A 26,219-nucleotide genomic window follows, 5' to 3' on the forward strand; every position below is an offset into this window, starting at 1 on the left:
CGTGGAAATTCTCACCGATGGGGATGTAGAGGGGGGACAGCCGCAGAGGTTGAGGCTGCAGCAGTGCACTCCGTGGGCCCCCTCAGTACCTTGTCTTTAACTTTGTCAATCAACAGCTAACATAAGAGCCAATTAAATAAAGGGGCTTTTGCTGAAAAGTTCTGTCAGAACAGTGGAAGCTGTAGGTCAGTGGCTCTTACCTCTTGGGGTTGCCTGGTAATAAGTAGAGGTATTTTGGCCATCATGTGTTGAAGAGGAGGTTCTGCTGGCCTGGGGGGCAAGGGCAGGGTGCTCCCAGACATCCTGCAGTGCCCAGCACAGCCCCCAGTCCAGACATTCACCCAGGGCTCTCCTCGTAGGAACTCTGAGCCAGGTCAAGTGTGATACCTCTCTCTCCTAAAAGCATGTATAGTAGTTTGTTAAAGCTGCCAGAATGAAATATACCAGAGACAGAATAGTTTTTAAAAAGGGAATTTATTAAGTCGCAAGTTTACAGTTCTAAGGCTGTATAAACACCCAAACTAAGGCATCCAGAGAAAGATACCTTAACTCAAGAAAGGCCAATGGGTGAGGAATGTTCTGTCAGCTGGGAAGGCACAGGGCGGCATCAGCTGGGGTCTCTGGTTTCTTGTTTCAAACAACTCACCCAGGGCATTTCCTTTCTGCATCTCCGAAGGTCTCTGGCTGTGGGCTCTGTGGCTCTGAAGCTTTTTTTCAAAGTGCTTCCTTCTTAAAGGGCTCAAGTAAGCAACCCCACCTTGAATGGGTGGAAACACATCTCCATGGAAACCATCTAATCAAAAGTTGTTACCCACAATTAGATGGATCGCATCTCCATGGGAGCAATAAAAAAGCTCCCACCCAGCAATATTGAATGAGGATTAAAGGGCATGGTTTTTTTGGGGTAGATGACAGCGTCATACCGACACAGCTGGTCTGTCCCTTCCCTTAGCACCTTGCAGCCTCCTGTGTACCCTTCGCCCTTTCCCAGCAGTAACTCACTACTAACCCTTGGGCTTATTCCTTTTAGAACTCTGATTTTCTACCTTACTGTACACAGGTCTTTTATAATAAGACAGATTCTCTTCAGAAATAAGAAGGGGATGGATGGTTGGATGGGAGAGGAAAAGAAAGAAGTAGGAAAGTTTGTTTGGAAATGCAAAAGCATTGAAAATAACCAGAGGTGCCAGGGTAACTTTAGAAGTTTTACACGGAATACATTCACATCAAGTATTTTTACTTCCAGAGGACAAACGCGCCCTACGCTCTCGCGTCCCTGGTGTCCTTTGAGGTTGAGAAGATGCCTTTTGGGGACCATCTGCCCCAGCTCCCCAGAAGAGGCATGGCGGTGAGTATCTTGAAGAAACTCAGCACAAATAACTTCATTGAAATGATCGTTTTTCATCCCTTTTGGGGTTGTGTTAGGTTTAAGTGTTTACACAGCTTGAGAAAAAGATTCCCTCTTCATATCAGTATTTTCATATTTCAGTCTAGAAATTTCCTAGTGCCTTTTGATGTAATTTTTAAACTTTCGGTATAAATTTCTACCCCCAATTACAATGCTGCTGTTTAATCAAACTGTTTTGATTCAGGGAAGTCTGGACATCAGTGATGGTTATAAGGAGGTCCCACCGAATACTTTATTTAAAAGGGGCCCGTGGTCCAGGTGGCTGGGATGCAGAGGGCAGTGCGCTGACCTGAGAAAGTGCCCCACAAGCCTCATTGGACGCTCTGCTGTTTGTGAGAACCCCCACGCGGCCTGGGTCCTCTGTGCAGATGGCAGAGTGTTCCCACAGGGAAGGTACCACTGGCAGAGCACAGGGGGCAGTTCTGAGGCTCAGATACTCACCTCCTGGTCACACAGTAAACCCAGCAGCCCCATGGACCCCAGCCCCGGGGCAGCTCAGCTGGGCCCCAGCCCACCCATCAAGTCAGAGCTGGCATTTCAACACAATTCTTTAGAGGGCATTGTGACTTCTTAGTTGAGGTCTTTGAATCATTTGTGGTTTTTAATCTTTCCATCATAATCTACTTTTAAGTTAAATTAAATAAATCCATTGTTAGTGATTCTCAACCCTGAGTGTGCAACAGAATCATGCCGGGTGTGACTCTTAAAAAGCATGCATTCTAAGGCCCCCACCCAAATTCTGGAATGGAGAGTCTGGGCGCTGGCACCGCACTTTGGAAGTTCTACAAGGCCCGGCTCGGAAATGAGGCCACGTGGAGAGCCTGCATCGTCAGCTGGACAGAGCAGGCAGGATCAAGGCTTCAGAGACACTCACCTGGGCTTGGCCCTGGCTGTACTCACAACTCTGGATGCCACTTTCCTTCTCCAAGGCTATCCGAGCATCCACCTGATAGAACTGTCCATAAGAGTAATAAATCAGGCATGTAGAACCCTAGCATTGTACCTAGATCAAGATAAGTGCCAATCAATAGTGGTATACTTCCCCAAATGTCTTACCTTCTCTGGCCAAGTCAAGTAAACCCAAACTGGGAGGGGCAGTTAAGATTTGCAGAGTCAGAATATTTCCGTGAACCTTGGCGATATTTTCAAGCAGGTGCTGCCATGCCTGTCTCCGCTTAGGCTGCCGCTCTCCTCTGTGAGCTGTTGCTGTGGTTGGATTTATGGTCCACTGGGAACAGAGGCTTTGGGTCTTCAATATAGGGTTACTGTACCTTCCTGTACCTCTCAGTAATTCCAGGCCTGTCGTCTTCCCTGAGCATGTTTCCCCAACAGGAACTCGTGTTGTGGGCAGCTCCTCCGCAGGACACATTTCTGTGCTGGTCAGAGGTTGGCAGCTGCTGTACGCACCCCTCAGGCACCCCCAGAGTGGCAAGACGCACACCTCCCCCACCGGGCTCCCCAAAACTTCACTGGGCAACAGCACCACGCAGGTCTTGCCTGTTGAAGACGATTTACTATTGCACCATCTTAGGGTTTGGGGACACTTGGGAACGGGGTATCTCAGGTTCCTGGGGGGTGAGAACCCTGCCTGAGCAGGCGGGAAGCAGAGGTGGGTCAGCACAGCTCCACTGCACACTGCAACCCTGCGGTGAGACCATGTGGCAAATGCTCGTCCTCCCAGACGCCTGTGAAGACTCATTGTTTGTCCTGTTTCCAACAACCATTTCCTGAGCTCTGCCTGGCCTGTATCTGCACGAGAAGCCCTCGTGCCCCGTGACCCTCATGCCCCATGACCCTCGTGCTCCACAACCCTCATGCCCCACGACCCTCGTGCCCCATGACCCTCATGCCCCATGACCCTCGTGTGCCATGACCCTCATCCTCCGTGCCCCTCGCGCCCCACGCCCCCCGTGACCCTCTGCTCAGAGGTGGGGAGGTTGTGGCACACGTGAGAAGTGACCGGGCTGAGCTGGGGGAGGCGGCAGTCCAAAGCCTGCCACAGCTCGCCAGTGCATTGCGGCATCTGTGAGCCCGGTGGCCAGAGGGGACCCCCCAGAACTGCGCCCAGAAGAGACGCTCTCTATTGTATGACTCCACAGGGGTTATCACAAAATAGTTCATGAAATTGTTTTGAAAACTCATACATAAACTGTAAACCCTATTGAGAATTGCTAGCCAAATTTCAGCACTTTAAAATGTAATTCACACTTGACCGTTGTTTAGACTTCTAACATGATAGCCTACTTACTTCCTAGAGCTATTTAAATATTGCCTAAAAATATGCTGTCAGCTGGTCCATTTTATGTTGTTATTTTGATCTAAATGGTACTGCAAGTAGTATGTCTTGGTACATTTATTTAAAACATTCTTGTGACAATGAACTAATTATGTTTACTGAAGATTTTGTGATATAAAAATACAGATGTCCATATTAATTATGGTTGCAAATATAAGGGAGTTTTCTTCTACATTGGTATTTTATCAAAGTATACAAAAACGTATCATAAATATCAGTAATAAATTATGGGAATAGTAAGGTTTATTTATGGTCTTTCAACCATAATCAAGAACACAAGATTTATGAAATGATGAAGGTAAGATTAAATGTTTCCTACTTAAGAAAACTTTAAGAAAATCTCTACCACATACGATTTATGAATCCCACTTCCTAAACTTGTAGATAATTATGAGTGAATACTTAAAAATGCATACTATTTATTTAAACAGATACTGTTTTTGATAAGTTAAGATAGTTCATTTATTAGTTGATGTCTGTTCTAGTTTACTAGCTGCCGGAATGTGGTACACCAGAAATGGAGTGGCTTTTAAAAGAGGGAATTTATTAAGTTGCAAGTTTATAGTTCTAAGCCTGTGAAAATGTCCAAATTAAAGGAAGACTATAGAAATGTCCAAATTAAGGCACCAACTAGAAGTTACCTTCACTCAGAAAGACTGATGAAGCCCAGGGTTCCTCTCAACTGGAAAGGCACATGGAGAACATGGTGATGTCTGCTAGCTTTCTCTCCAGGCTTCCTGTTTCATGAAGCTCCCCTGTGGGTATTTTCCTTCTTTATCTCTAAATGTCACTGGCTGCGTGGGCTCTTGTGGTTCTTGTGGCTCTCTCACTCTCTCCAAAATGTTTCCTCTTTGAAAGGATTCCAGTAAACTAATCAATACCCCTGGAATGGGTGGAGTCACATCTCTCTCTAATCAAAGGTTAATACCCACAATTGGGTGAGTCACATCCCCGTGGAAATAATCTAATCATAACCTGCAGTGCTGACTAGGGATTAGAGGAAACAGCTGTCTCCATGAGACAGGATTAAAACATGGCTATTCTAGGGTATGTAATCCTTTCAAAGTGGCACAGTGTGATTGGATTTTTCTCCCTCTTTTTAAGTACTTCTGTGGCAAACTCAATTACATCAAGCCCAGTCCTTGTAGTAAACCTTCAGTCCTAAACACGCTCTTTTAGCTTCCTTGGGGCCACCTTATGAATCTTAGAAGGGCTGTGGTACCCCATCAGCCAAGTGCCAGCTGAGGCCATTGAGATGCTCCAGAGCTGTGAGGCCAGTACGAGCCCCTGGCCACCCCCACTGGCCACACGTGTTTGCTGAGCAGCTGGGGCCATTGAGATGCTCCAGAGCTCTCAATGCGTGTGTTTGCCAAGCATCTGACGTGCGGCCAGTGTGACTGAAAATCTGAACTTGTAATTTCTTTTCATTGTGACTAACTTAAATGTAAACTTAAAAACTGAAGCAGTATAAAATATGTTTCCATTAAATACAGCTCTATCATTTTGGTAGGAATATATTTCACTTTAAGGATTGAAAATCTGGTGTCTGAATTACGTTCTGCAATTATAAAATACAAACTGAATTTTGGAGACTTAGTGCAAAAAAGAATAAGATAACTCAATAATATTTTTGTATTGATTACATCTTGAAATGATAAAGTTTCCACATTCAGGATTAAATAAAGCATGTATTAGAGTGGCGTCAAGTGCTTTTAGGAAGGGTAAGGCACACAGGGGCTGCCTGCATGTCACTGGGCAGCACTGACCAGAGCAGGCCTGGGCAGCACTTCGGAGAACAGGGCACTCTGTAAGTGTTTTTGGAGATGAGTGAGAGAGTTTTACTGGGAATCAGTCAATCATCATAAATGTTTAAAGTAATGACCAGTATTCTCAGTTATCATAAATGTTTAAAGTAATGACCAGTTTTCTCATTATCATCCAATGAATACTTCAATCTAAACTTCTTGTGGACCAGTCAAAATAAGCTGCAAGACAAATATAAGCATTAGAAATAGCAAAGTTTTGGCCAGCATTTTATTTCTTGCCGAAGCTTCCCCTGAAAGCGTTCTGCAACTCCCATACATTGTTGTGTATTTAGACCAGCCGAGGACCTTAGGAAAGCTCTGTCCACCCTCTGTCCAGCAGAGCCCTGAGAAGAGCAGCTTTGCCTCCCCGTCCCCATCTGTGGTTGAAGTGCCCATTGCCATTTGCAGCTGTGACTCATTTCCCAAGACTCCATAGTTCTCTTCCAGGGGTTGGTCATTCAGCTCTTTGTCTGTCCGCCTTGTTGCATTAACAGTTCATCCGTCAGATTCTCTGTCCCGGAAATCTGGAGAAATGCTTTGGGGCACATCCAGCAGTTTTTGGTTTACTGTTTCCATGTCCGTAGTTTAGCAGCTTCTTGTCCATGCAGCAAGTCTAGACAGGTTCAGTAACATGCCGGGAAGAAGTCTCCCCAGCTGCACCCGCCGGGGAAGAGGGCATTTGAGGCCTTGTCCCTGCAGCTGGGTCCTGCGTGGACGTCCCGAGGCGAGTGGGCAAGTCACCCCTGGGTGTGTCTGAGAGTGAGTTACCCTGCGGGCGGGCGAGACACCTGTGCCTGCAGCCCCTGGCGTGAGTATGTTTGAAGTCCTCACCGAAGGGCACAGGGTGGTATTTTAAATGAACCTGGTGTTCCTGGAAGCAGACCGATACAGTTTTGATAATGAGAATTCAGAATTTGGGGCCTGGTGGGGGCAGGGACGATCATCGGCTCGTTTTTAAGACTCTGTCGTCAGAATCTTTGGGAGCAAGAGCAGCCAAAAGCTGTCGGGTTTGCAGGAAGGCTCCCTGCGCCAGGGGCCCGGGCACGCACGCACTGGTCAATGTCACGTACCACTTGTACTTTCCCCTCACCACTGGAAGACACAGGCCTCCCTCAAACGTCTCATTAGCTTTTGGTGGGCGCCCTTCCTGCTTGTTTGGGAAGCTAGACCAGTGGCATAGAACAGACATCGCAAGCTGCCAAAACCGATGACCCAGGAACCTGCAGAGTTCTTGCTGGGGGTTCACTCACTCCAGCCCTTTTCTTTTCGTTCACCTAATGCTTCATTGCCCTTTATTCTGAGTGTGTTTTTTTTTGTTGTTGTTTGTTTGTTTGTTTTTTGGTTTGTTTTTTTTGTTTTGTTTTGTTTTTGTCTGAACAGGAAAGCAGTGAGGAGGAAGGGTGAGTGTGTGTTTTTTTAAACTTAAAAAGCTAAGTCAGCTTCCCGTATTTAACAGGAGATAGCAGGAGGCAACTAGAGATAATAAAGAGGCAAATTGGCGAGATTGAGCAGCAGCCAGCACCTCTCTTCCCAGGAATTACCTATTAGGTTTTGGCAAGCTCCCACACATGCACGGAATGGGGACCACAGCTGTGTTGTTTCTTTGTGGTCTTGGAGCTTAGAAGGAAGAAGCCTCGGGATCTTCTGTGGCTCCAGATTCTCTCTATCCCTAGTCACCATCAATGGTCTGTCGACACAGCCACCACTGTCCCTTTCAGCTCCCAACTTCTGAAATTGTCATACCAGAACTTGCCAGTCTGCTTCCAGTGATATTAGATATTAGAAAATTAGATATTTTCAAATACCGCTTCATAGCCTTTTCTGAGTGTCTTAGAACGCCAGGGTAGTACATGAATTCCAGACGAGATTTCGTGAGGACATGAATTCCTCATGAGAAGGAACGTGGAAGCAGGGCCCAGTTCTTGCCTGGCACGTACAGGCAGAGGCTGCAGAATGCAGGGCCCAAGGCTGTGTGTCCTCCGAGTGCCCCTCTTCACGCTGTCCGTCCTACCCGGACTGTGCTCTCCTCACGGACATGCCCAAGGAAAGTGGCAGCTGGTACCAGCCGTCACAGGGCAGGGCAGTGGGCAAGGCCAGCTGTACACAGGGCGCTCAGGGGCCGCTCCCCAGGCTCTGGGGTGGGGAGGGGGCAGCGCGGTGGCCGGTGGGTCTTGGGCCTGTGCCAGGATTCGCATCTTGGCCTGTCTGACCAACACCAGTGAGACTGGAGCACCTCCCCGTTTACAGAGAAAATACTGCCACTCTGCAAAACCAGATACGGTGAATAGCACAGGGAGCCAAGAAGGTTTTTTTCTCTATTTTTTTATGAAAGGCTTTAGCACATGGTGAGGGGGCTCTGTGGTTCTCTTTGGGTCTGTGGCTCCTTCGCTGTCTGGGCTTCTGCAGGCCACCAGCATGGGGCACAGGGCGTGGGGCATGAGGCATGGGGCGTGGGGTGTGAGGCGTTGGGGCATGGACCGTGGGCCTGGCCCCATTGGCTATGGGACACCTTGAATGAGGGCGTAGGGTGTGTGCGCCGGGCGTGAGGCGTCGGGGCATGGAGCACAGGCCTGGCTCTGTTGGCTATGGGACACCGGGCATGGGGCATAGGGTGTAGGCGCCAGGCGTAGGTGCAGTGTACCAGGCGTGGGGAACGGGGTGTGAGGCACGGGCCTGGTTCCGTCGGCTGCAGGGTTGCATCCTATGCGAAGCCACACACCCTCAGCTGCAGCTTTAATCCAACATCTGAAAATTGGGTCTAGGACTGAAGGCTGCTCAACTCCTGAGGACCGGTAAAGCTTGACTTTTCTCACGGAAGTGACCCCACAAGATGCAAGCTGGTGTGGCCGCCGTAGAGCCCAGCAGTGTCTGGACACACACGCCCAACAGCTTGGGGTCGCCCATAAGACTGGCCCCACAGTGAGCGCAGTTGGATGGTGCTCAGGCTCGGCCTTCTGTGGGGTCGGCTTTCGGCCTGTGCTGTCAGTGGGGCCAGTCCGGTCCTGTGCCCTGCCCTCCTGGGGCCTCCTCACCCACCACGACTCCTTGGAGGGTTTCTGTGCCAACTGTGAATCAGCCGTCCACCGAGCCTGTGGCAGACAGAAAGTGCTTTTGCTGCTCAAGATCTCCCTGTGGGGATGTCACTTATGAGACAGACCCTTCCAAGCCACCCCAGTGCAGTTTGGGAAATTACTGCTTTATTTCACCAAAATAATTATCACATTAGCGCTCATTTGCTTTGTTTTCCATTTCAGATTAAGACGTCAGTTGTTTGGGCAACCCCAAACGTGTCCTTCTCAGTCCCGCTGTGGGTCATTGTCCTGGCCATACTCTCCGGACTCCTGGTTCTGGCCATTTTAACCTTAGCTTTGTGGAAGGTACTTTTATTTCCTTTCTCTTTCTTTTTGAGTGAAGAGACTGCTGAAGGGATTTAGTAAAGGTATTGCTAGAGATTTAGAAAGACAACACTAAGACACGATTGGGGATTTTTAATAGTTTGGAGTACATAAAGGGAAGCTTGAGTCTTATTTGCTTTGGTAATTTACTGTGTTTGTGTAGCAGACATTTCAGAAGACTGCAGGGGTTTAATTCTGCTTTCATCTTTACATTTCATTGTAAATAAATGCAAGGAGGGTTAGACTTGATTCCCTGAGAACTGCTGTGCCTTTTCCAGTATGCCTGGAATGATGATGTAATTGTGAAGACATCTTTCTCTCGCTCAATTAGCCAGTGTCTTCAGCTTTTTATTGACAGGGTCCTACCCTCGATCCACTGAAGTTTTTCTTTATAAAAATTACATAGTGACAACTGTTGTAGTTCAATTCTAATTTTTACTTGGATTATCAATTAGAGCAAACAGATCATGCATGTCATAATATTCAGGGACTTGTGTTTTAATCTTGCCAATTAGTCTGTCTCTATTAGTAAGCCTTAACTTTTGCCTTGATGTGTTTTATTGAAGTTTATTCGAGAAGGCTACAGTAGGAATTAATTCCTGGCCCAACAAACCATAGGATTGCCACTTTCCAGTTTTCCGTTCTAAAGCAGAAACGAGTCACCAATGAATGACTATAACGATTAACCCAATCCCATCGTAGTTAGGTACCATTACCATAGGTCCCTAAAACGTAATGCGTTTTATTTTAAAACGAAGTAATACTAACTTGAAACTCAGGAGGATGAAGATTCAAGAATCACCTCTCCCTGGAGTTGTTGATGACTCTGAAAGCGTTACTATGGCCGCTGTGCCCTTCTCATCCTGGGGTTCAAGTAAACAGCTCTTACTTTCCTGCCTCTGCCTTCTGTTCCACCAAACACAGAGGGGCAGACCTGTCCCCTCTTCTCATGGCCATCCCTGGCCACCCCCCCAGCCAGTGGGCAGCACCCCAGGGAAGCAGAGGGAGGAGCCTAGGGGTTGATGGGCTCCACCCCCAAGACAACACCTGAGGGTCTGTAAAAGCAGAGACCCCCGGGGGGGAGGGCAGGAGTAGCCCCCTTGCCACCAGGAAGGGCAAGGATTCCGCCCTACCCTTCCACCTCCTGCCTGAGAGGTGTGGACTGTCCCCACAGAGCATCACCACCCTGAGAAAATGCAGGGTGGGAATTAGTGGCTTACCCGGCATTCTTAGAATGAGGCTTTCCCTGGTAGGGGTTCCTAAAGGGAGTTTTTGTGACTCATGTCTCCTTTCTGCAGTGTGGGTTCTTTGACAGAGCCAGACCCCCCACAGATGACCTGGCCGACAGGGAGCAGCTGACCAGTGACAAAGGCCCTGAGGCATGAGGGGATGCAGGGCCAGGAGAGAGCCACCCTGTCCTGCTCACAGCAAAGGAAGGACCTCAGGGTCAGGTGGAGGCTTCCCTGTGCTGCCGTGACCTGGGAAGTGGAAGGTCCTGGAACTGCCCCTCCTCGACGTGGCAGCAGCTCGCAGGAGAAGTCACCAGAAACAGCCCCCCGGGGACGGCATCTTCACCTGCTTAGTATCAGTGGGCACTCTGAAACACGCAGGGGGACTAGCTTTGCTCTCCAGGTAGATCTGACTTAAGTTGCAAAGACAACTTATCTGAATTACTCTAGATTTGGAAGCACGACTGTGGCCATCAGAACAGTTGACAGAGAAAAAGTATTTCTTACGGTGAAGGTCTCAGGTGAAAATACTTTTGGGACCCCAAAGATAAACTTGTAAGTGAGGATGACAGCTTATTTATTTATTTCCCATTTCTCTTTCCAGAGAATCTGGTCCTCTAGAGGATCTGGACGTTATTTGGGTAAGCTGGTTTTTGAAATCACTGACTTAATTCCTTTGCAAGATAACCATTTTGTGCAGATCAGTTATTAACAGAAACTTCTTCAGAACTTAGATGGTGTTAAGGAAAAGCAAATTGGGGTTAGGGGTCAGTTTCCTCTGTTACTTTTATTCACATGTCCTGGGCCTCATATCAGCTTAATTTAGCTTTGCAAAACTGTGCATTTTTATTTGCTTTTGTTTTAAAAATAAGTCTTTCCATTGGCTTAGCTAATTCATGAATTTCAAGATACTCTTCACCCTGTATTATGTTTAAAAGTAATGCTAAAATGTTGAGAGTGCATTAATTTAGAAAACAATTAAAAATACAGGTAACCACATTATTTTAATATCTATTACAAACAACACCAATATTTCTCTTGAGATTAAACACTGTTTTCCCTACCATACCTCATACTTGTACTTAGACACCTGGAGAAAGTATGTTGAACATAAATAGGAAGGAAATATGAAGTTATACAGATGTGAAATGAACCTAGAAAAGTGACTCTTAAGGATTTTATTTAAAGTTAGTTTTTCCAACGTTGCTACTCATTTTTACTGCTAATCTTTATAGTATATCACTTAGAATAATATTTTTTTATTTCAGTTATTTTCTCATCATCTTGAATTTAACCTCCACAAAATATCTTCTTAAAACTGTTGTAAAATCATCTTTTGAGTTCAGTTGAACAGCTGAATTCATATGGCCTGCACAATTTTGTATCCTTTTTGTAACAATGGCATATTACTATGAAGAAATGCTGAGAAAAAATTCTGTGCAGTATTTTATAGACCATGTATCCAAGGCATGTTTATCCATGATTTCACACATTATGCTGGTGATTTCACACATTACCGTCCTGCAGCGGGAATCTGTGGGGGCACCGAGGGGCGGCCCGCACTGGGACCCCCACGCCCTCCTGCCCCTCAGAGCTGCCGCCGGCTCCCTGCTGCGCATGACTGGGGTGGGAAGGGAGTGTCTGGGGGGCCTCCCACCCTGGGGCCCCCAGCGACCCCCCCCGAGGGGCACAGGTTCGGGGATGGGGCCGTAGCCGGGCTTGCTTTGAGGGGCCCACAAGGTTAGGGTTAGGGTTGGGGGAGAAACCAGCTTCCCTGGTGCTTGACTCAGAGCCATAAACAGGCCTGAGAAGAAGCAGCCCCTGTATTTTAGGGTTCCATGGGGGGTAGGGGGCAGGGACACCGGGGTGCAGGATGGGGGTCGGGGTGCAGGGGAACTGGGGTGCAGGGCAGGGACAGGGATGCAGGGGGACCAGGGTGCAGGGGGACTGGGGTGCAGGATGGGCCAGGGTGCAGGGCAGGGGCTGGGGTGCAGGGGGCCGGGGTGAAGGATGGGGCCCAGGGTGCAGGGCAGGAGTCAGGGAGAAGGGGGGACCGGGGTGCAGGGGGACCCGAGGGCAGGCCTCGTGGCACACTCAGCCTCAGGCCCCGCCCCGCTGCCCTGGGGCCCCTCGGCTGTGGAAGCAGGTGGAGCAGGAGAGCCTGAGCTCACACCACGAAGGGACCCAACAACGCCCAGCAGACCCGCTTCCTGAGGCCTGCCCTCGCAGCAGCAGGTCATAAAGTGCCACGTTCCCTGAGATTTACCTGTGTTTCCCTCCAAAGAGATTCTCTTTTAAATTCTTGCAGTGGTTTTTAAGACATGGAAAATGGGCAAAGTAAGTTTTATAAAACTGGAGATTTTTATATAGTAAATAAACAATATGTGCACTGAAACCCTTCTTAGAATTCCTTTTCTTGTTTTTGTAAATATATGTGTAATATCCGTGGAGATTTTCATGAACTTATTACCTGTCACTGATAAAATTAAAAATTAAAAATGATGAGCATGCATGGCCTTTCTCACATGCCACTTAAAGTGTCCCCACAAGTCCACACAGCAAAGATTTCTTCTCGAGTCATCATTATAAAAACACTTGACATTGGAAGGGATTTGAAAGAGCAAAAATAAGATGCTCTTGGGATAATGAAAATGTTCCTAGGTTACCTTGAGATGATGGTGGCTCAACTCTGTGAACAGACTAAAAGCCAGAGAAGCATGCACTTTACATAGGTGAATGTCACAGTATGTGAATTACATCGGAGTAAAGAAAAGATATTAAAGAACTGCGCCCTTACACAACTCCTTCTTTTCTCTGCTCTCCTTTCCATGCTTGGCCTGTGTCAGTCTCAGCTCCCTGACAAGGCCTCCCTTCCATCTCCAACTGGCCCCAGAAGCTTTGGGGGAATCGTTACACCTTGCCCTTTTCTCATGGTGTCTTCCCACTGGAACCCTGCCGAAGGGCAGGGAATGGTCCTTTCAGCTTCTTGGCTCCCTCCTGCACCAGCCCCGTGGATGACCTTCATGGAAGGAAGTGCTTTGGGGTTTGAGGTACGCAGGGGAGCTCCGGCTGCTCAACAGACCCTCTGACACCTTTGTCAAGTCCTTTCTGCCACTCCCAGCCCTTCTACACGTAAACGCTTAACAGTGTAAGTACTTTCTACACCTTGAATTGAGATCCAGATGCCTAACTGGGCAAACTGAGATAAGGGTCCCTCCAGATTCCCTTCGGCACTGCACCCGTCCCTATGGCATTTGCACAGTCTCGGGCTAGACTTGCAGGTTCTGGGGCCCCAGGAAGAGCTAAACCTTGGAGCCTTTGCTTGGCGTTCATGCGTGCTGAGACTATTGCACTTTTCTCCAAACATGGCAGAGCCCCCTTCAGATCTCTGATTTCACTCCAGTGCTGACTTCTTCAGGATGAGAACTGCGACGCATTGATGCGGTAGACCCATTTGGAAGCTGTGTGAAGCCATAGTGTCCTCTGACGCTTGAGGCTCAGCTCTGCTTGCAATTTAGACCGCCCTCCACCCTCAGGTGCCATCTGCTGTTTGGAATCGTTTATGAGCAAGTTCTCTGTTATTTATGACTATTGGCCAAAATCTATATGGAAATATACCTTGCCACTAATGGATAATAAAAGGTCTTGCGTTTAACTTCTGCGGTGCCATGACATGACACAGTAAGTATGCTCTTAAAATCCCTGTGTTGTTGCTTATTTTGCCTGCATGCTGTGTTGTAGAAATAACTAGATCCCTGGAAAGTTGCCCTGTTATTCAACCTTTAGGTGGCCCTTCCTGGTTTTGATTTTGACAGATCAACTTTTATTCACTTGGTTGATTGTAGGATACATGTATATTTGGCAATATTTATTTCTATACAAATTTAAAACTTTTTGAATTCCATGTTTCTCTTCCTTCAAAAGTGTCTGCTACGTAAGGCTGTTTGAAGGGTGGACCAAAGATGACAAAGCTAAAGAGAGGAATTTATCAGATCTGTGCCCCCTATTGGATAATGGACTTAAAAATATGTTTTCCCTCTTGCTTACTGCCTCTTGTATGTATTAGAAGATTAAGATAATTGTATTTTTCACATAATTCACTCATCTGCCCTGCTCTGCAATTTCCTTCCATTCCTTCGGTCTTCTCAGCAAGTCCTTTGATATCTTCTGCAAAGTCCTTTCAGCTGCTTCCAGCTCTTCTGCTTGTGGACACCCATGGGGGTGCACATTCTCTTCCCCTCTCTTTCCCTTGAGATAACCGCCTTATTCTCACGGAACCCCTGGGTAAAGGTGATTTGGATATCAGAGAGTAACTCTTTCCCTGGCTGGGAGCTGAAGAGTGCTGATGAGTGAGTCAAAGGTGAGAGGAAGGGAAATCTCTCCCTCTGATCCACAAGGATGGCTTATGTCCCAGATCCCAGAGCTGAGGAGAACAGCTACTACATGGGTGACAGACTAGAAAAATCAGCCTGAATTAGCTAACTTCTCCAGGGAACCTGTTGTGTGGCCTGGACCAAGCACTTGACCTTGGAGGGGCAGGGCCCCTGGTGACACAGCTGGGGGTAGGAACACCAGCCTCCTCTCCCAGGTGGGGCAACAAGCCTGAGTAGGCGGCCATGGGGCCAGTCTTCCCTCTAGCCTCCACCCCACCCGTCTGTGTGGATGGAGAGGAGTATCTCCAGGTGGAGGGCACAACGTACTTCTCCCACACCAGTTCTGGAACTTCAGGAACTTTGGAGCCTCTAAGCCTGAGGCATCTGCCGCAGCGGACTGAGCTTCATCCTGGGGTAAGAGCAGCGAGAGCAGTGGAAGTCTCAACCACCCACGTGAGGGGGCCCGGGCTATGCAGCAGGAAGAGAACATTGGGGGGGATGTGGAGCGCTGAGATGTGGGACAGCAAGCAGAAGTAGGAAGGAAGGAGGTGGGGATGGGCTCGTGAAAGGAGCAGCCACAGAAATGGAGATGCTGTGCATGCTCTGTCAAGGCCTCTGCCGGGTGCTTCACACACATTTTTCATCTCATCCCCACAGCAACTGTAGGCAGCAGATACGAGGATTTTCCCTGGCTTACAGATTAATTGAGGTCTAGAAACTAAGGAGCTTGCCGGGTCATGCCATAGGTGGCAGAACTGCGGCTCAAATCCAGGTCCGCCAAACTTGCAAGGTCAGTTTCAGGCAACCTGCCGCTAGCAACAAACGCTGAGGACACCTGCTGGCTCCAGGTGGGTAAAGTAGGGACCATTCAAGACGATGGGGTTGAGGTGGTTTTTCATGACCGTGATGATCCCTTAGAAATTGTTCCAGAATTGGAGAGTAACAATCAGAGCTTCCAAGTATAACTACCAAGCCAGATCCTTCATTTACTTTGTAAAGAGTTGGGAATTAGCCCCACAGAACTTTTGTCTTATTCTAGTTTCAGAATTCCATGTAGATTCTGCACATGATTAAATGTTCCCAATATCCTAACCTAAAAGTTAGATGGAACCTACTTTAAATTTCAGCTGTACGAATAGAGAAACTCATTCTTTAGGTCATTTGCCAAGATTGGAACTGATTCCCAAAGCCACAGGGATTGCAGAGTTTAATAAACGGTGTGTGTGAAGTTTTCTCACACCCAAAAGCTACTGCTGAGAAGCCTAAATGGTAGAATAAATTTGAATTGTTGAATCAACAGATCTAGCCTCTGTTTCATTTCAGGTAACTGTACCCTCATGTAATGCCCCAGCAAGCATCCAAAAACTCATCTTGTAATGACCTCATTGCCTAGGAGACTAATCCAGTACTTTGTTTCATCTTTTGGAAACCAGAGGTGTGGAAGAATTTCCTCTGGCCAACAGAATTCCAAGTTATCCCTGTACCTAAGAGTCTGCCAGCATCAATCCCTGCTCATGCAATTAGGTGAAGCTGAAACGCTGTACACTTTAAAAAAATCAAGATGCCATATATATAATTAGAAAAATGAATCTCTCCTAAATCACTCCACACTTGGACAGAGAGAGGGGAGAATCTTTCCTAAATCACTCTACTCTTGGACAGAGAGAGGGGAATATGATGGTCATGCTTAGCCTCTGACTCTGAGGTGATTTGCTCTGCAGCCATAGCTGTCCCTTGCCTGGTGCAGCAGGCTTGTGATAACTAGCATTCAATGAAGAATTGCTGTGCCTCAGAGGATGTTCTGAATTCTTTTAATCTATTAATTTGTGCAATTCTCACCACAAATTTGTGAGGTAAATGCTTTTATGATCCCCATTTTATGGATGAGGAAACTTGGGCACAGCATTTAAGTAGTTGGCCTGAGATGGATGGACAGATCCCAAACCCAGGGTCCACTCAACCACCCAATGGACAGACAGATCCCAAACTCAGGGTCCACTCAACTGCCTGATGGACAGACAGAGTCCCAAATCCATGGTCCACTCACCCACCCAATGGAAGGACAGATCCCAAATCTGGGGTCCACTCTACTGCCCAATAGAAGGACAGAGTCCTAAATCCAGAGTCCAGTCAACCACTCTGCCACTGTCTGGAGGATAATGGTTCAGGGCAGACAAAGGGAAACAAGCGGGTCCTGAAATCCCACCTCCACCGCATGCCATTGAGGGGCTGTTTCCTGGTGGTCCCAGGAGGTACATGGCGACCTGGGGGCCAGGAAGTCACCCTTTTCCCATCATAGGCAGCATCTTGAGAGCACCCATCTCTCCTGATATCTACTAGAGGAGGGTTCTCATACAGGAAAAGGAAAAGTGCCTCTGAGGTGACTACGTCAGGGTTTCAGTATAATGAAGCATATACCTATTATACATGGATCAAACCTCTTGAAAAATTGTGTGGGCAAGTATATATGGATGCGACTATAAGTCAATGATGTGTTAGTAATTTTCACATCCTTTGAAGGAAGCTCCTTCAGAACTGTTTTTACAGTGGTATTACTATACGCTTCCAGTTGCCCAGTGCGTTGCTAAAATTCCTCCTCCTCAATTTCCTTAAGACCATTTTCAAGCCAAGTAAACACATATACTTACAATATATACCAAAACAGACACGTAATACCTGTGGTTTGTTCTTAAGTCTTCCAGCTAAGTACACGCACATGTCAGTTATTAAAATATCATTCTCCTAATTGCATACCCTAAAGCAGAACACAAACATCCAGCCATTTGGATTGTGCCCATAAATGGTTTCCAATGTAGAATCAGAGTCTTTTTATGTTTGATAATGTGTAATTCAGAAGAGTGAACAGGTAGAGTTAACCCACTCCTGCCTGTGGTGACATGGTATTTCTCTGGAGCCCAAGCCCTGCACCTGTCAAGGCTTCAGGTTCAGACACCACAACTTCGTTTCCTTTGGGTTCACATGGCACAACCTCACTCCCTCCCTCACTATTAGTCTGCTCTTGCAGAATGCTATCTGTTTCTCCAACTTGGTTTAGAAAATACTGGCTGTGACTTTGAGATTCGGCTGCTCTCTCCTTTTAACCTGAGCTCTTCCCCCAGGTGATGAACCTGGAAAGGAGGAGCCTGAGGTGGTGAAGAAGCAGCTGAAACAGATTCCTGTGGCCCAGGAATAGGCATAGCCTGGCTCTCCATGGGACATCCTTAAACCACACACCCCCCCGCCCTGCAAGAACAGAAGCCCATGGGTACCTACATTTTAGTCACTTCATGGCTAAGCTCATGGAGCATTAATTAGTGAGACATATAAAACCACTAAGAACAGACTTCCGGAGAAGATGGCGGCTTAGTAAGACGCGCAGGTCTTAGTTCCTCCTCCAGAAAAGCAACTAAAGAAACAGAAACAATACAAAACAGCTCCCGGAGCCACGACAGAGACCAAAAAGACAGCGTACCCCATTCTGGAACGGCTGAACGGGCAGGGAGAATCCGCTGCGGTGAGATACCCAAGGGGCGCGCATTTTCCCGGCCGGGGCAGCTGGCGACTGGGGTCCCCTCCATGCACGTGGCTCCCCGGTCTGACTGGGAACGTTGGATAGCAGGGCCCTCCCGCCATGCTTGGCGTCTCGGGCCAGCTGGGCAATTTGGACCGGCACTCCCCCAAGCCGCGGCGGCCGGCAACCCCCCCTTCCATGCGCGGTTTCCCGGGCCGACTACGAGATTCGGATTGGCAATTTAAAGGAGCCACAGCATCTTTTACTGGTGAGACCCGCAGACAGACGAGCACCACGAGTGCCACCTACTGGGCAGGAAAAGAAAAACAGAGCCCAGAGATTTCACAGAAAAACCTTTCAACCAGCTGGGTCCCACACCCAGGGAAATCTGATCAAATGCCCAGACACCAGCAGAAAATAATGGATGACGCTCGGAAAATTGAAGATATGGCCCAGTCAAAGGAACAAACCAATAGTTCAAATGAGATACAGGAGCTGAGACAACTAATGCTGAGTATACGAACAGAAATGGAAAAACTCTTCAAAAACCAAATCAATAAATTCAGGGAGGACATGAAGAAGACATGGGCTGAACAAAAAGAAGAAATAGAAAATATGAAAAAACAAATCACAGAACTTATGGGAGTGAAGGACAAAGAAGAAAAAATGGAAAAAACAATGGATACCTACAATGGTAGATCTAAAGAGACAGAAGCTACAATTAGTGAACTGGAGGATGGAACATCTGAATTCCAAAAAGAAACAGAAACTATAGGGAAAAGAATGGAAAACCTTGAGCAGGGGATCAGGGAACTGAATGACAATATGAAGCGCACAAATATACGTGTTGTGGGTGTCCCAGAAGGAGAAGAGAAGGGAAAAGGAGGAGAAAAACTAATGGAAGAAATTCTCAATGAAAATTTCCCAACTCTTATGAAAGACCTAAATTTGCAGATCCAAGAAGTGCAGCGCACCCCAAAGAGAATAGACCCAAATAGGCGTTCTCCAAGACACTTACTAGTTAGAATGTCAGGGGTCAAAGAGAAAGAGAGGATCTTGAAAGCAGCAAGAGAAAAACAATCTGTCACATACAAGGGAAACCCAATAAGACTATGTGTAGATTTCTCAGCAGAAACCATGGAAGCTAGAAGACAGTGGGATGATATATTTAAATTACTAAAAGAGAAAAACTGCCAACCAAGACTCCTATATCCAGCAAAATTGTCCTTCAAAAATGAAGGAGAAATTAAAACATTTATAGACAAAAAGTCACTGAGAGAATTTGTGACCAAGAGACCAGCTCTGCAAGAAATACTAAAGGGAGCACTAGAGTCAGATACGAAAAGACAGAAGAGAGAGGTATGGAGTAAAGTGTAGAAAGAAGGAAAATCAGATATGATATATATAATACAAAATTCAAAATGGTAGAGGAAAATATTATCCAAACAGTAATAACACTAAAAGTTAATGGACTGAATTTCCCAGTCAAAAGACATAGACTGGCAGAATGGATTACGACCCAGCAATACCACTGCTAGGTATCTACTCAAAGGACTTAAGGGCAAAAACACAGACGGACATTTGCACACCAGTGTTTATAGCAGCATTATCTACAATTGCAAAGAGATGGAAACAGCCAAAATGTCCATCAACAGACGAGTGGCTAAACAAACTGTGGCGTATACCTACGATGGAATATTATGCAGCTTTAAGACAGACTAAACTTATGAAGCATGTAATAACATGGATGGACCTAGAGAACATTATGCTGAGTGAGTCTAGCCAAAAACTAAAGGACAAATACTGTATGGTCCCACTGATGTGAACCGACATTCGAGAATCAGCTTGGAATATATCATTGGTAACAGAGACCAGCAGGAGTTAGAAACAGGGTAAGATAATGGGTAATTGGAGCTGAAGGGATACAGACTGTGCAACAGGACTAGATACAAAAACTCAAAAATGGACAGCACAATAATACCTAAGTGTAATGTAACTATGTTGGAACACTGAATGAAGCTGCACCTGAAATATAGTTTTTTGTTTGTTTGTTTGTATCTTTTGTTTTTGTTTTTTTCTTTTTCCTTTTTATATATATATATTTTTTTATTAGTATTATTATTTTAATTCTCTTCTCTATATTAACATTCTATATCTTTTTTTTTCTGTTGTTTTGCTAGTTCTTTTCCTAAATCGATGCAAATGTACTAAGAAATGATGATCATACATCTATGTGATGATACTAAGAATTACTGAGTGCATGTGTAGAATGGAATGATTTCTAAATGTTGTGTTAATTTCTTTTCTTTTTTTTGATTAATAAAAAAAAAAAGAACCACTAAGAACAAATTAGAGAGAAAAAGGGGGTGATTCCATAAGTCACTTGAAGGGGAGATAAGGAGATAATGGCAATTATAGGTTGGATTCCCAGTCTTTAAATACCATCTATCCATAATTAAGACACCAGCACATAAGGAGCTTTGAGTTCTTAAATCAGTCCTTCTATTGTACCATCTTGACCAAATCTATGTCACTGTGTATCAGAGGTAGTGAGAATGTGGACCCTTTCCACATGGGGGTAATGAGGTTATTTCTAGAGGAGTTCAAAGTGCAGGGCAATTCTAGGGCACAGGTCAAAGGGTTCGTATACAATCACTAAAAATTCTTCTAATGCTTCTGCAGCTCAAGTCACATTAATATCAGCTTTATCTTACAAGAATCATTTTCCCTTAAAAACATGACCTTGAAGAAAATCCTTTTAATTATGTGTTGACAGCAGCACCATTCACTCCCTCCTACTCGACTTCACTTTTCTCCCCCATAGCAAATATCACAAACATTCATGCTGGAAGATAATTATGAGCTACAGTACATGACCACAAGTTTTAAATCTCATGAGCCACATATTGCTAGGCAAGTGTTAACATTTGCCCACATTATCAAAATGAGCAAGTGGTTGCCAACTACAGTCTGTTCAATATATTATCTTCTAACCATGGGTTTTGGACTGGATTACCAACAAATTCATCATGTGTCAACCTTAGATACTTTCCTCCTATTCAAAACTTTTCTTTGTAGTTTCACATTTCTATTCAACCCTGTTCTAGTTTCACATTTCTATTTAACCCTGTTCTAGTTTGCTAGCTGCTGGAATGCAATATGCCAGAAATGGAACGGCTTTTAAAAAGAGGACTTTAATAAGTTGCTAGTTTACAGTTCTAAGGCCGAGAAAATGTCCCAATTAAAACAAGTCTATAGAAATTTCCAACCTAAGACATCCAGGGAAAGATACCTTGGTTCAAGAAGGCTGATAAAGTCCAGGGTTTCTCTCTCAAGTGAGAAGGCACATGGCGAACACAGTCAGGGCTTCTCTCTCAGCTGGAAGGGCACATGATGAACACAGCGTCATCTGCTAGCTTTTTCTCCTGGCTTCCTATTTCATGAAGCTCCCCAGGAGGCGTTTCCCTTCTTCATCTCCAAAGGTCACTGGCTCCTGGGCTCTCTGCCTGTGGCTCCATCATTCTGCTCTGCTGTCTCGGAATCTCCAACTTTCTCCAAAATGCTTCCTGTTTTATAGGATACCAATAACCTACACAAGACCCACCCAAATGGGTGGGGACATGTCTCCACCTAATCCAGCTAGCAACCGCTCTTGATTGAATCACATTTCCAGGGAGATGATCTAATTACAGTTTCAAACATACAATGCTGAATAGGGATTAGAAGAAACGGCTGCCTTTACAAAATGGGATTAGGATTAAAACATGGCTTTTCTAGGGTACACACATCATTTTAAACCAGCACAAACCCATTTTTATTGCTATCTTGATCAAAGTCCCACAGGACACTGACACAACATTCAAAGCACTGAACTGAAGCTCTGTAAGAAGGATTATCTGTGGATGATCAATCTGTGGCCTGTGGACAAAACACTGACTTCCCATCCTTTGACCTCCTGCCTGTACCTCTCACTGACCAAGCCCAAAGAGACACCAGAGGACCAACGTTCTGGGCAAGGCAGGCCCTGCGGGTCAGCCCCCAGGACAAGATAGAGTGTGTGTTCTGGACTGTGGCAGTGGGGGTCCCCCTGGGCTCAACAAAGTGCTCCCCCCGAGGCCAACCTGGGACCCTGCGTGCTGGGAGAGGTGGTTCACTCTGGACAACCCTTTCTTGGAGGATGCAGAGTTTTACCTCTCATTATACACAAAAATGAATTCCAAATGGGGTAAAGAGAAAAAAACAAGTGCTACCGGGGTATTAAGATAAAGAGAAGTTAATGACCTGGGGGTAGATAAGTCCTCCCTAAGAAAAGTTAAAATGCAGAAGCTTTAAGAAGAAAAGATTAATTTATTATGTAAAAAAATTTAACCTCCTTATTGCACAAGCCAGCAGAAACTTCAAAACAAGCAACAGATAAAATATCTGCAACAAATAACATGAATGGCAGTTGCTCCATATGGTGCTTATTTTGTGCCAGATGCTACTGGAATTTGTCCCAGTACATTGAATCCTGCAACAGCAACATGAGGTGGGGTCTGTTGTCACCCTTCTCACTTTCCAGGTGGGGAAACTGAGGCAGAGAGAGCAAGTGAGTTGCTGGCAAGTGGCACAACCAGCCACAGAGTCCAGGCAGGTGGTTCCATGGACATCACTCACCCAGTGCCCTCTACCTGAAGGAGACACTGGTCTATAGCCAGAGTAAAGGAAAAAATTCTAATGTCAGTGAGAAAAATAAATAACCCAATAGAAAAATAGGCAAAGACACTAAGAAGAGAACAGTAAAATCAAGAAACATACAAAACTTCACTAGTCCACAGGCCACAGATTGACCATCCGCAGATAATCCTTCTTACAGTGCTTCAGTTCAGTGCTTTGAATGTTGTGTAAGTGTCCTGTGGGACTTTGATCAAGATAGCAATAAAAATGGGTTTGTGCTGGTTTAAAGTGATGCAGGTAATTAAGGCAATGCAAATTTTTAAGTGAATTGTCATCCTTTACCAATTACATTAGTAAAAATTAAAAAGATCAATCTCACACCTTGACAAGAAAACAAGTATTCTCACTTATTGTGGGTTGGAATGCAAGTTGGTAGAGCTTTGGGGTAGTATCTAATAATACGTTAAACAGCCGTCAACTTTGACTCAGCAGCATCCCTAGCTAGATATCCATTCTAGAAAAGCATGTGCATGAAGAGTCGGGCACCACGCTATCTCTGCAACGTTATTTGCAATGGAAAAATTTTTTGAAACACCTAAATGTCAATTAGCTTTGATAGTTTAAAAACTGTGGCAGTGTCTACAAAACACAGTGCAGGAGTTCCCGTGAGACAGAGAGTTGTGCAGTGTCTACAAAACCCAGTGCAGAAGTTCCCATGAGACAGAGAGCTGTGCGGCGTCTACAAAACCCAGTGCAGGAGTTCCCATGAGACAGAGAGCTGTGCAGGGTCGAGCTGAGACACGTGGAATGGGAGGGTCGAGCTCAGTGACGTGGAATCTAAGCTGTAGTCCCTTGGTCACGCCGGCCCCAGCAGTGACCACGAGGATGTGGGCACCAGCAGCTGCGCCGGCCTCACTGAGAGAATTAAATGAGACAGTGAAGTTCTCAGAGCAGAGCCAGACACACGCAAAGTGCCTCATAAACGTGCACACAGGCAGGTGAGTGTCAGCAGTCACTGAGACTCCTTGTTCATTGCTTTTTGTCCTATCAGGGACAGGGTGAGGTTAAAAAAATAATTTTTTAAGCTTTACACAGAAAAAAAACTAGGAGAAAATATGTCAAAATGTTCTCCATGGTTACTTTTGGATGGAATGATGATGAGAATTTTGCTTTTTTTTTCATTCATCTTTTCCAAATTTTCTTCCAGACATATATCACTTTAATAATGAAAAATAAGTAACAATTTTAAACAAACACATGGCTAATATATACTGATAAGAAATGATGGCAATTGAAAATAAAGAACTTTTCTCAGCATTGATTGCTTTCATGTTAGAAGATTCCCTTCTGCAGAGCTTCCTTCTCCTTTCCTTGTTGAAAGGGAGACAGGAGGGTCTAACAACAGCAGCAAGAAGATGTCTGGCAGAGACCCTGTGCCCTCCGTGTGGGTGCAGATGAAGGGTTTGCAGAGCTGCCTTTCTGGCCACAGTGAGGGGAGAGTCGGCCCAGCAGCCTGCACTGGGCACACGCTCTCCCGCTTCCCTGGGGCCCCCTCGTTCCTAATTGTCCCAAATCCTGTCGCAGCTTTTGTTTCTGATGCCTGCCTGGCCCCTAAAAGCCCTTGACCTTGCAATGCTCACTTCAATCCTCAGAACACAATCAAAAAGAAGCTTGACGTGCTTTAAGAGAATTGATTACCTGGGAGGGAATAGCATATATTTTAAATAAAAGAGAGCTTCTTCGCTCCCATTGCTGGTGACCTTTACTAGTAGGATTTTAAACTGTGTCATGGGTTTTGCACTTTCATCAAGTTCAGGCACTGAAATGTAAGCTCAAGATGTATCAGCATCTCTGGGAGGGCAGGTGAAAAGTGCAGACGTCTGGAGCCACCCCACCCCCAGGAAATTCCCAATCATCAGGTGATGCTAAATCAGGGAATTCTCGGGCCACAGGCGCCTTTAGGGCCTCCCCACCCTCTGGCCCCAAAGGGACGTCAGCCTCACGTGGGCCTGCGTGGTAGGCGGGGTGTGCAGACACGCGGACTGCCTTCTGTCTGTCCCTGTCCAGGGAGGGGATGCGGCAGCGGTGCTGAGAGAAGCCGGCGTGAGAGACCCCACATCAGGCCACAACCCCTCACAGTTCAGGGCTGGGGCAGTGCTGGACTTCCCGCTCAGGCCCCGCTATCTTCCTGGCTGGGCCCCTCACCCTGCCCCTGCCTGGCTTCCCCGGGCCCCGGACACTTGGCCCTGGGTGGTCTGAGACTCTGTGGGCAGCCTGGAGCCCTGCCTCGCTTATTTCTGGGCCTCAGAGGAAAACAGGTCAGTTGAGCACATGGTGGGCTCCCAACAGCCTGCAGAGAATAGTTCCAGGGTCAGTAAATGCCTCAGTCCCGACCCCAGGCCCCTGGGGGTCTGACCTCTACGCGTCCTTGAATTCCATAGTCAGTTCCCTCTTTGTCTTTTTCCCCCATGGAAGAGTGGGTTTCTCTTTCTTGCAAACTGCAGAGCCCTGGCTTCGGCAAACCCTCCCAGCATGTCCTCTGCTGCCCAGGCAGCTGAGCCTTTCTGTGGCCTCTCCGCCCCTCTGTGACAGTCCCTTAGTGCCTGGCAAGCAGCCTTCTCCTTTCTGCTGATCAACACTGGGGCCCTGGGGCACCTTCGTCCTCTCCCAGCATCTGCTCCTACTTCCAGCTGCAGTCCCCAGATTCCTGCCTCTGCCAGTGCTTATCTGAGTCGAGGCCGAGTCTGCCTTGGACCCCCACAGCCGTCCCGAGTGTCCCCCCACTGCCCTGCCAATCCCCCCTGCCGTTGCTCAGACACACCAGGAGTGACTCTGAACCTTCTCTCCACTCCAGCATTTCGGAAAGACCCGTCAAATCAGCAGCAGCCACCCTGCCCCATGTTGCCCTGTCCAGGCCTGCTTTCATTTTTCACTGTTTTGTCATGGCTTGCTTACTGCTTTGGCTCCTGTGCTGGTCTGAGTCTGTGGTGGACCCCAGAAAAGCCATGTCCTTTAATCCTCATTCAGTATTGCTGGGTGGGAGCATTTTGATTATTCCTATGGAGATGTGGCCCATCCAAGTGTGGGTGATAACTTTTGATTAGATGATTTCCATGGAGGTGTGTCTCCACCCATTGAAGGTGGAGTTGCTCACTGGAATCCTTTAAAAGAAGAAACATTTTGGAGAAAGCCAGAGATTCTGAGAGAGCAGAATGACACAGCCACAAGAAGCAGAGAGTCCACGAGCCAGCGACCTTTGGAGATGAAGAAGGGAAACGCCTCCCGGGGAGCTTCATGAAACAGAAGGAGAGAAAGCCAACAGATGACACCATGCTCACCATGTGCCCTTCCAGATGAGAGAGAAGCCCTTACTGTGTTCACCGTGTGCCTTCTCACTTGAGAGAAAAACCCTAAACTTCATCAGCCTTCTTGAATCAAGGTATCTTGCCCTGGATGCCTTAGATTGGACATTTCTATAGACTTGGTTTAATTGGGACATTTTCTCCGCCTTAGAACTGTAAACTAGCAACTTATTAAATTCCCCTT

At 46.6% G+C, this 26,219-nt stretch overlaps 1 protein-coding gene across 4 annotated transcripts in view; it reads left to right on the top strand.

Moving 5' to 3' along the window:
• The window catches only part of ITGA8 (integrin subunit alpha 8), a 184,166-nt gene extending 171,638 nt beyond the window's left edge, over window positions 1-12,528 (top strand). For all 4 annotated transcript variants that reach the window (XM_077155080.1, XM_077155091.1, XM_077155095.1 and 1 more), the window contains 3 exons: window positions 1,247-1,348; window positions 8,764-8,886; window positions 10,203-12,528. In XM_077155080.1, the coding sequence (XP_077011195.1) occupies window positions 1,247-1,348; window positions 8,764-8,886; window positions 10,203-10,289 (312 nt within the window). In that variant the 3' untranslated portion in view covers window positions 10,290-12,528. The remainder of the gene's footprint in view (window positions 1-1,246; window positions 1,349-8,763; window positions 8,887-10,202) is intronic.
• The last annotated feature ends 13,691 nt before the right edge of the window (window positions 12,529-26,219 follow it).

This window comes from Tamandua tetradactyla, chromosome 1, assembly GCF_023851605.1.
Source record: "Tamandua tetradactyla isolate mTamTet1 chromosome 1, mTamTet1.pri, whole genome shotgun sequence".
Lineage (NCBI taxonomy): Eukaryota > Metazoa > Chordata > Mammalia > Pilosa > Myrmecophagidae > Tamandua > Tamandua tetradactyla.